At 42.0% G+C, this 10,962-nt stretch overlaps 1 protein-coding gene across 2 annotated transcripts in view; it reads right to left on the bottom strand.

Moving 5' to 3' along the window:
- Nucleotides 1–2,532: 2,532 nt before the first annotated feature.
- mpped2a (metallophosphoesterase domain containing 2a) overlaps nucleotides 2,533–10,962 on the bottom strand; it is a 68,214-nt gene continuing 59,784 nt past the window's right edge. For both annotated transcript variants that reach the window (XM_023406296.2, XM_023406297.2), the window contains exons 5-7: nucleotides 6,954–7,069; nucleotides 5,412–5,525; nucleotides 2,533–4,633 (exon numbers count right to left, since the gene is read on the bottom strand). In XM_023406296.2, the coding sequence (XP_023262064.1) occupies nucleotides 4,515–4,633; nucleotides 5,412–5,525; nucleotides 6,954–7,069 (349 nt within the window). In that variant the 3' untranslated portion in view covers nucleotides 2,533–4,514. The remainder of the gene's footprint in view (nucleotides 4,634–5,411; nucleotides 5,526–6,953; nucleotides 7,070–10,962) is intronic.

The following is a 10,962-nucleotide window of genomic DNA, read 5'->3' as shown; positions in this document are numbered from 1 at the left end:
GTATAAGGTTGTAAACATTTAGGATTTATTGTACTGTCTAACCAACATATTATAATATACAGTATATTAAAAAAGTAACTATTATGTTAATTACTCAGCAGCAATAATTAAAAATATAATTAGCTAATTTACTTAGTCGCTTTACTTTTGCTACTTAGCGCAGTCTTTGCTATTGTTAGCTACATAGCCAGTGTTAGCATTAGCAGCTGTTTATTTACCAGGAAACGTTGCAAGTTCAGCATCAAACTTCATTCATTTACTCTCCCAGTGCTGTCTACAGGGAAAACAAAGCCAATGGTATCTTTTGTCTCTATCACGTCTTTTCTTCTACTGTAATTAATTTCCCACAGTCCAACGTGATGTCTTCAGATGTCTTTGTTTTGCTTGACCAGCAGTCCAGAACAATCAGTCATGTGCAACAAAGAAAAGCATCAAATCTTCACATTCGAGAAGCTGGAGCCAGTAAATGTTTGTCATTTTTCAAAGGACTAAAAATGATTATTCAATTAAGCTAAACAGCTGATTGATAATTGCTCGACTAATCGTTGCAGTTCTAGTACGCTAACAGGAGGATGTTTTAACATTTAGTGCGTTGGGAGTCTATGGCTACGTTAAAGGATTAAGCAACACAGTACATTACAGTACCGCACAGTGCCGAGACACAACATGCAGCATTAAAGTGCCCGTATGCATTCACACCCACACTAAGAGGCTGTACGAACACAGCAGAGCCAGAGCAGCCGTGTCTCCTCCTGCTCATCTGTGGCCTATGTTAATATGATTAGACTGGATTATGGTAATGTGCAGGGGGATCTGGTGGGTGTGGGGCGATGCTTTGCTGCTCTCGTTTCGGGGAATAGTTAATTGGCTGGGCTGCTTTGATGTTGTGGTGATGAGAGAAGGGGGTTGGTGGGAAAGACTGGCAAAGGCGCCCTACAACTCAAGCCCATTTTATTTTTGGCCTACGAGGGATCTGTGCTGGCAAGTGGTGAAAAGGAATGAAACCTGATGAAACCAATTAGAAATGATGCCGATCTGGAGCTGAAACGCTGCGAATACTGAGACAACAAGTACGGGAGAAACACAAGCCATATTTTTATACTCTCCTGCTGAGTGTGGCTTGTTGAGTCAACTGTTGATCTCTGATCTTAATAAGTTTGATTTGTGATGTGTTTAAAGTTCTTTACATCTAGAACCTGTAATGTTTTCGAGTTATTAATTCATAGGTGTATTTTCTGTCGTTTTGAAAATGTAAAAAAATCGGCTTGTACGGTGGCAGAAAATATCAGTTTCATATCGTATCATAACAACATACGAACACCCAGCACTGGACAGTAAACGTCACTGGCTGAGTTTCATGAAGATTTAAAGTGGTTTAATACAAATAAACTCTAGCTGTGGGTCTAACTTCATTTCAAACAGCTACACAGTCAACAAGGTGCAAAATGTTTTACAATTCAGCTTTGATTGCTTTTATCTAGAGATGCAGCGGGGGGGAAAAAAACTGCCTTTATATTCATCTGCACAGGATGGAGAATATTTTAAACATGTTACTCCTCTGGCCTCGCCACAATCAGGGCCAGCACGTGTCCTGCCTGTAGAGGAGAAACACCTGCTGTGATGTCGGCCTGCACAGATAAGTATACATTAGTAATTGACAAATAAATATACACCTGGCTCTCGTAAGTAGGCCAGACTTATTTGCAGCTGTGTCCACTACTTGGCCCGCAACATGAACGACATCAATATTTACATCACATGCTTATACAAATTTTATATTTGTTAATGTGGAAAGAGAAAAATTTACATGTTTTAGTTAACTGAAGTTAAATGAATAATTTATTCAACTATTTGCAGTTATGAGACGGACTTCAAAACAAGCGAATGAGAACATGGCGAGCAGCAGCAACTCAAAGGTGTGAATCTAATGATAAATCAAAAAAAAAATACTTGCAACTTGATATTAAATTTAAGACTCTGGCATCATGTGGAATGAATGGAGATGAAAAACATGCTATTAAAACATAATGCAGCGAGTGAGCCGACTCACCGACTGACACACTATGAATAAATCTGACATCAGCCAATCACATCGCGCGAGTGGGAGGGAAAGGTGTGTGTGTGTGTGTGTGTGTGTGTGTGTGTGACAACAGATGACAGCGCAGGTGATCACATGCGGATGTAAGGACTCAAAAAACCAAACACGTAGGTCAGAAATGACAAAGGACTGAAATTTGGTCACGGGAGTAAAGAGTTCCTGCAGCGTGATCTTAGTGAGTTTAAACACTTTTTTGAAATGGCAGTAAATTTTGTGAAGGACACAGTGACTTGTGTTGGACATGGATTGGACTTGGGCGTTGTTGGTCTTGACTGCGTTGACACTGACGTGCAAAAACAAAGCATTCCAGAAAACAGTTTTATGTTCTGGGGATTTCTTTCATGCTGTTTTGTACCTCGTGGGCCACCGTAGACAAGCGTTCATGAAATTTGAGATTCTTACAACGCTGAAAAGATTAAAAATGATGACGGAGCTTGATAAGTAAAAATCTTGCAATTTTATTTGCATATAAAGGCAGCTAAATATATCACAATGAACTGAAAGAGAGAACTAACATTTCCATGAAGAGGGATACAATCAGAGCAAGAGCGAGAGAGGAACAGAGCACGAAAAGAGCATTTACAGCGGCAAAGTTGAGACAACTATTGGCAACATTTTTTTTTTTGTGCTAGCAAGATTGCATTTACACACAGTGCAAAATTAGAAAAAAAAAAAAAAAAAAAAAAAGCAATAAAACACAAATACTATCAGATTTACACTTTAAAGGACAACTTAACAATGTTTAGGCAGGTGTGTTGTTGGGAACAACCGGCACCTGTTGGATTGTGACTCTGACAAATTTTCCTCTCTCATCCAAAATGAATGTCTACCCTACTGGGAGAGTCGATACAAAAAACATTTAAGAAAACTCTGAAGAGCATCTGATGGGAGCGTTAAAGAAACATGTCAATCATACAGGTGCATACAGAAAAAAAAAAAAAACGCACCAGATTTTCTTTTTTCGTCAAACACAACTTTTAGTACAGATGTTTTACAACATGAATATATAATATATATATATTTTATACATACATTTTCCAAATTAGATCAGAAATCCATAATGGGATGTTACAAAGTTAATTTTTTGGGCTGTAATTTGATAGCTTTCTGTCCCTGCGTTAGTCAGGTGTTGTTTTGCGGGGATGATGGGTAATAAATAAAGACTTTTCTCTGAGCTCGCAGAGAGTGGGGCTCTAGCTGAGAACATTAAAGCTAGTTTAAGGCAGCGTCCCTGTCAGCCAATAAGAAAAGAGGAACTGACGAGAAAACAAACAAAGAAAAAAGAAAACCTAATTGCAAAATATCAGATGATACAACATAAAACAATGGCATCCATTGTCCGGCCAATGCAAACCAAACATAAAGAAATTGTACAAATTCACAAAGCATCATTTATCTTACAGATCTGACCAATATTTATCAAGAGCAAGATTGTTTAACCACAAAATCCCTCTGAAAAGGAGAATACCGGTGTCATTTTAACATTCCCTCAAAATTCATTTTGCATTGCATGCTGTAGCTACTGAGATTTTAACACTTATTTTTTGTTGGTTTTTTTTTGTTTTTTTTTAAATACAAACTTTCTAAATTAACCGCTAACAAAAAAAAACCCCCAACAAAACAAACAAACAAACAAACAAACAAAACAAAAACTCCTAACAAAGACAGGCAGATGTGATAAAGTAGGGAAGGCCAGAGAGGACAAGTGTGAAAATATTCCCCATGTTTTCCTCTGATCATTAAATAGTCATTTGTTACCACACAATAGTATTTTCCTTTAGTCAAAAAAATTACCGTTTTGTAATCTGAAGAATATTAAATTATTATGATGAAAATAATTTAACTTTTTTACGGGATTATTTCCTGGATGAGGTTGAGGTTTCCATTTCTTCCTGTGGCTGTCAGGTGATTGACAGGAAGTGGAGTGTGACATGAGGGAGTGCTGACGAAAAAAAAAGGAAAAGAAAAGAAAAGAAAAGAAAAGCTCAACTCTGCTCGGTGAAATCAGGACTAAAACACAAAGTTTCTTCAGGGTTTTTCTCACTTTGTGGGAGTTTTTCAAAAAAACATTCTTGTTCTTCTGGAGGAAAACAAGCCCTGACATCTGCAGCTGCACTGACTGCATGCAGACAGAAGTCTGAGAGGGAAACCAGCATTGTTGGCACAACTTAAAAACAACAAACAAACAAAAAAACAAAACAAAACAAAACACCGATATTCTCCTTTAACCCTCCCAGACAAACTCCCCACACCGCCCCTCTCAAAATCTTCTCAATCTCAACAACAGCTTAGAGAAGACCAAAAGTTTGCAAAGAAACACTTAGAATTTTTTTTTTTTACTTGACATATTTATAGAAAAAAAGTAGTTTATCCTGCCCGCGCCCCCCCCCACCCCTCCCCCCCTCGTCCTCTGGTCTCAGGAGCTGGAGGGGTTGGGCAGGTCGAACACGATGGGGGGGTTGGTGGGCTGGAAGCTGACAGTGCAGGTCGACGCGTTGATGAACGTCGTGTAGCCGTCTGTCATGATCCCGTAGCCTGAGGACGGAGGATACAGGCGTCAGCGACAAGCACCGAACTCTCAGTCAGACAGTCATAAACCACAGTGTGGGGGGGGGGGTAGTTACTCATTTGAGCTCAATATACTTGTGTTTGTTCAGTTCAGTGATTCCTACCGTTGACTTTCCATGAATTAATGGCGTTCATTTCATAACCTTCGTTCCATTTTTCTCGTCTCAGCGCTAACTGGTCTGAACAGCCTCGGTTTATTAAAGTTCAAATTTGATTCGGAGCTGAAATACGTGCATATAGTTTCGGTTTTCGACTTCCAAACACAACGTTGTGTCACCTTTGACATCGCTTTAAAGTTTTTATGGACAGGGGAATGTTTAAATGTAAAGACTGTAATGATATTTCATCCAGAGACATCCAGTTAATTAAAAGTCAGTTTCAAGGTTATGGAGCTCTTAATAGCTAAAATGTGGATGCAAATTAATTTGACGTAATATATGAAGTGATTTGAAGGTTTGAATGAAAATAGGTTTATTGAGAGCATGAATAAGTCATTTGTGGGAATTATCGTTTATTTCTGGGAAAACCATTAATCTAAACCTTCATCCCTGAAACAACACAACAACATATTTCCACTTATTCCTTCACTGGTCAAAGATCCTTTTTCTACATTTACAGATGAATTAGATGAAGAATGGGGTCCAACTATTAGAAAATCAATTGTGTATATACTCAGATATGTGCTCAGAACAAGGTTGGAAAACAAATTAGATAAACAAGTGACCCTGGATTATACTCTCAGTACCTTCATGTATGCCTCCGAAGGCGTGAAGTTTGGGTCGCACCCTCTTCTGGACCGTGTTGAGCAGCTCCACGCAGCCGACCCGCTGCAGCTCTTTAGGAACCCAGTCTCGGAAACCTACACAGACAGACACGTTAGATGTTTTTAGATTCTCAGTTTCCCAGACTGTCCTGGTTTGGTTCATCAGTTTTATGCCGGACCCATCATGAGCTGGATATGTGAGAAAATAAATGCTGCTTATGATTGAAGAACAAAATTCTGACCATGTTTTACTTCCTGTACTAAGGCAAAATAAAGTTACGCAACTGCAATGAGATCTCTTCGTTATATTTTTACATGCACAATGTCCATATCCTTTTATAGCCGTTTATGTTTTAATGACCGAGTCAAATCTGCTTATTCAGTCTGCTCGTTATGAATTTCTGGCTCCGATTCTTGTCAAATGATTAAAGAAAATAAACAGTTGTTATTGAAAGAAAATATGATCTTTATTTATTTTTTATTTTTTAAGGAGATTCGGCCATTTGCAGTTATTTGTCATAAATACACATAAAATTAATTTCTGATTCTTCACCTGCGTCAGCACACGCTCAGTCAGCTTGGACTTCCTCCTCTGCATGAAACTACCTCTGTGCCATGATTATATTTTGCTGCGTCACTACTGACTCTGGTGAAGCTTGTGTGAACTCCTGAGCTCTTACTGTGGCACAGTTTGGTGCAGCACAGAAGAAACATCAATAAAGCTTTATTTTCTCAATCGAAAATTCCTGGAACCAGGAATTTTATATATATATATATATATATATATGTGCAGCTGTGTTGAGTTCAGAACCAGCTCTTGATACTTGACCCTGTAAATAAGTGAAAACCTCACAACAGTAAACTAAACACACTGTGGCAGATGAAACCCGTTCTTATATTTCTTCCACAGTTGTGCAGCACTGATTTCTTTCCATTTTGTGTCTTCCAGTTTTACTGCCCGCCCCCCTCCCCCAGCGCTGTTCTCCTTTCCCATGGTCTCTCTCCAGTCGTTTGCAGCGTCTGTCACTCTGCTGCAAAATCGAGTTTCCATGCAATCAAACGGCCACAGTGGCTGCCGCAGCAGCAACAGCAGCAGCAACTCTCCGTAGGCGAGAGGGAAGGAAATCACTCAATAAAGCCAGATGGAGAGCGGAAAGAAAGAAAGAAAAAAAAAACCCAAAAAAACAAAGTGGGAAAAAACAACCGGAGCCCAAACAGCTAGAAGTAAAACTGAATCAGTCTGTACTGGGGAAAAAACTGAAACCAAACAATATGTATTATCTTTTTCATAAAGTCAAACACAAATATTCACCCATGGACTGTGTTCAGGGTGTTGCAGAGTTGACACACACACACACACACACACACACACACACACACACACACCCACACACACCCACACACACCCACACACACGGCCTGCTGCGACGCCTCCAGTGACTTCATACAGATTTTGAATAATGAGGCACAACCTCATTAGATATGGTGATGGGGGGGGGACTGTGATTGGTTAATTGGACTCACCGAGCGGAGGTCCGTGGGTCATCAGGATGTCGATGCCTTCAGGGACGAGGTTCCATTTATCCAGCAGAGACTGACCCCGAGGCAGGTTGAACCCCCAGCCGTTAAACCACGGAGTCCTGCAGAGACAGAGGGAGAGAGATCACATTAACATCGCTCAGGAGAACAACTCCACCGTGATTATGGCATGAAACATAATTGGCATCAGGAAGCAATGCATATTACTTTTCTTCAGCAAAACGTGCAGCGACACGATAGTCTTGTTTTAATGCTATTCACTTAACATATTTATATTATACATTCATAGCTTCATCCATAATCTATATTTTAAGCCAAATATCCCCGAACAAAAACAAAGTGTCCACGTAACAGACAGTGATGCATGTTTAGGAACTAACAGGGTTTTATAAGCTTTGTAAAATATTAAATTAAAAAGCTGTGCAAACACAAAGCGCTGTGAGCCATCGTAAAGCAGGTTCACACAACGTTAACAATGCAGCCTGAACGCTTGCACACAGAGCTATGTGGAGAAATTAAAGTGTGATCACGTGTTCAGGGTTTTAAAGCCGCATTAAGTGATTTATTTGGCCACTTGGGGGAAACACAACCAGCTGTAAACACAAGCTTTATATATTTTCACCTTATAAAAGTTGCTTTAGTCGCCTATTTACACAAACAACAGATACGTAGCAACATTAGCATTAATTTATCAAAGCTTTTTAGCTTAAATCAGCGAGACTGCTGGGTGATAAACATAGCTAATATTCAAATATTGATTGTGGCAGCTTTGAAGCGGTGAAGGCCCCGGTGTGGTGGAAAAGCAAAAGCAAAATAATTCACAGGGAAAAACAATCACAATGTGCAAATTAATTGTCCCCACATGGTAAAAAAATGATAATCACAAATATTTTATTCTGTTGCAGTGGAAATTGAGCAAAACATAGAAACTTAATTCAAATGCACAAAGCTTTTTTTCTTATCTTTTTGAGCTTAATAAGCATGAAACCTGGAGTAATGACGATGACACAACAGGACGCAGAAAAATTTGAATACAAGTGAAGTATACAGTATAATATTACACGTGCAGGTTACCAACTGTATGTAGTGAAAATGCACGAGATGGTTTACACTTGGACGGACGGGTGAGACTGTTCACTCGTAAACAGGGAGCGCTTGGTTTGATGCACCAGAGCAAGTGTCGTAAATTTCATTTTAGAAGAAAAAAACTATACGACTGACTGAGGGGTTTCTACTAGAAATGATAAAGAAAAAAAAGTGAATTTCTAAAGAGCAGGGAGCCACATCATGCGTCAACCCCCCAACCCCTCTGCTACCCAGTTACAGATTGATTGACAGCAGCCGGGCCACCTCCAGCAGCCTGGATGGGAGTCTGCAGCTCCAGGGTGACAGGCAGCATCTCAGCCTCCCCCAGCAGACACAAAGAAAGCCTCGATCTGGCTGAGTGGGAATGAGGGATGGATGGATGGGTGGATGGATGGGTGGATGCAGGGGGGGTGAAACCAGATGAAGAAATAAAGCGAACTGTGCAGAGGTTAGATGTAGGAGTGTGGGCGGGGAAAGAGAGGGGAGAAAAAGAAATCGAGCAGAGGCTGGTTGATAAATTGAGCCTTCATTTATCACAATAGTGGTAATGGCAGAAGAAGGCTGACAACGGAGGAAAGGAAGATAGATTATCATCACATAATACCTCAGTATATAAGCTGACCTACTGCTACACCCCTAGAAAAAAAACCTTTTCATTTTATTTCGAGGTTTGCGGCACAGAAGCAGCAGGGAGTCGCTGATGAAAAGATGGTTCTGGCTCCGTTATTCCCAGGTTACTTTGGGACCGGCCGCCGAGCTCAGAGCCGCTCACAGTCACTTAGCGATGGAGCTGCGTATGGTATTTGACCGAGGGGAAATCAGGGCTCCACAAACATCAATAGGCTTTGTTACAGTGAAGGATGGACGCTCCGGCACTAATCAATACTTACTGTTCTAGAGGAAGGCCAAGTGGGGCTAACCAGACTCAAGATGTGTAAAACATGAGATCACAATCCCTCCCGGTTCATTTTAAAAACACAACCGAGCTGCTAAAGTCTCTGCTGAAAATAAGACACACACACACACAAAAAAAAACAACTCATTAATTCAGCGTGGCAAGAGAAAAGAGCATTATAATGCAGCCTAAGCACCGGCTCAGCCCGTTTGGGTTTGGTGGTTGAAGAGTATCGAGTGTTTGTGCCCTCGGATAAAAAGGCGGTGGCGGCGGCGGACCCGGAGCTCGCTCTTTGATTTGCTCGCTCAGTCGTCGCCTCGTTCTCTCGCTCGGTGGAGAGCTGAGAAATGAGGTTAAAAATGAAATGTGAGGCGCGCGCAGGGGAGTGAAGGCCACAGACTGAACTGATTAATTAGAACTAATCACACAAATCGAAGCTAATGGAAGTCTAATGGATTACTGGGAAGACTCGCCACTTCTCAGATGGAAATAGCGCCACTGCTGCTGCGGCTGTGGAGAAACTTAGAAAGCAGTGAATCAGAGCTGAGCTGGCCGGGTCGGCCGGCTGCACACACAGAGAGCACCGGCAGGGTATTTGTCTGGCTCTGGTTTTGACTAATAGCGACAAGGCCAAACTTTGAAAAATGGCCGAACCATTTACCCCCCCCCCCCATTCAGAAAAATAAATCGTGGTTTCTTGCAGGAAAAATAAATAAACAGCTGCAATGCTGATTTTGCTCCGTGTTTCACATGTTTTCTCACACATAAACACATTCATCTGGGAGATGAAACATAACCCCTGACATGAGCTGTGGATCCGGAGCCAAGCAAAAGGTCCTGACTGAATGTGGAGCGAGGCGCTGCAGCTCGACGCCACAATGGCCCCATTGTCGGCCGTCTGCCTATGAAATATACCTTCCATGCAAGTGCATTTGTAAACCTCCGCCAAGATTAATGACATCCCGGTCACATAAAGGAGAGATTGTTTCCTGTGTGGCTGTGACACAGGTTTTATTATACTGTACTGCTGAGTGTGTGTGTGTGTGTGTGTGTGTGTGTGTGTGTGTGTGTCAGGTTCACCAGCTTCTGAGTAGGATGTGAGTATTGAACAGAATGTACGCTGCGCCAGTGTCTCAGTCTGTTCTCAAAGTGTATGTATATGTGGACCAGTGTGTGTGTGTGTGTGTGTGTGTGTGTGTGTGTGCGCGTGTGTGCGCGTGTGGGTGTGTGTTTGTGTTTGTGCGTGTGGGTGTGTGTGTGTGTGTTGTGATCAGACTACATTCAGAGCCCAGTCTTGCCTTGACACTCGCCATCTGGAGCATGTCGCCGTGGCAACAAAGGACTAGCGTCTGGAGGCAGGCACACTGGGAAGTAAAACACCAACACAGAAATAGAAAAGAAGAGAAGCAAGGAGGTGATGAGAGAAAGAAAAGAGAGAGAGAGGAGGAGGAGGAGGAAGAGGAGGAGGAGTTCTGCAGAAGATGAAGCAGAAACTTCTCCCTCCAGATGTGATGTGTGTGTGTGGTACAGCTGTGTGCCGCTGCCTCCAGGAAAGGAAGCATTTAAGTTCAGGAGGGACATCATCAAACCTCGCCGCAGCCAACAATAAAACTTACCGAAGAGGCAACTACAACAGACACCTTCTTAAGCTCAAACACCAGCTCCAAACAACCACACACAAAAGGAGGAAAAAGCCAGTAACCATGGTAACAGGGGGCATTTAAGGGCCCCCCCCCCCCACCCCCCGGGAATCAAACGGGGGAAACAGGTTAAAAATCTGCAACCCGGGCCGGCAGCGGAGGTGAAGCAGACAGAAGCCATTTAGCCCGCGTGTGCAGAACGTCAATATCCAATTAGGCCGGTGGACATCATTAGGACGGCGGCGCGGCGTCTCTCTGGACGTGACACTGCTCTTAACCCCTCTGCTCCCCCGAGCTGCTCTCTCTGGGTCCCTAGACAGGCTATGATATCCCCCTAATACCACACACACACACACACACACACACACACACA

This window comes from Seriola lalandi, unplaced genomic scaffold (assembly GCF_002814215.2).
Source record: "Seriola lalandi dorsalis isolate HSWRI2012SDOR001 ecotype SW California unplaced genomic scaffold, Sedor1 jcf7180002054299, whole genome shotgun sequence".
NCBI classification, from domain to species: domain Eukaryota; kingdom Metazoa; phylum Chordata; class Actinopteri; order Carangiformes; family Carangidae; genus Seriola; species Seriola lalandi.
This window is presented reverse-complemented; position numbering and strand designations above follow the sequence as displayed.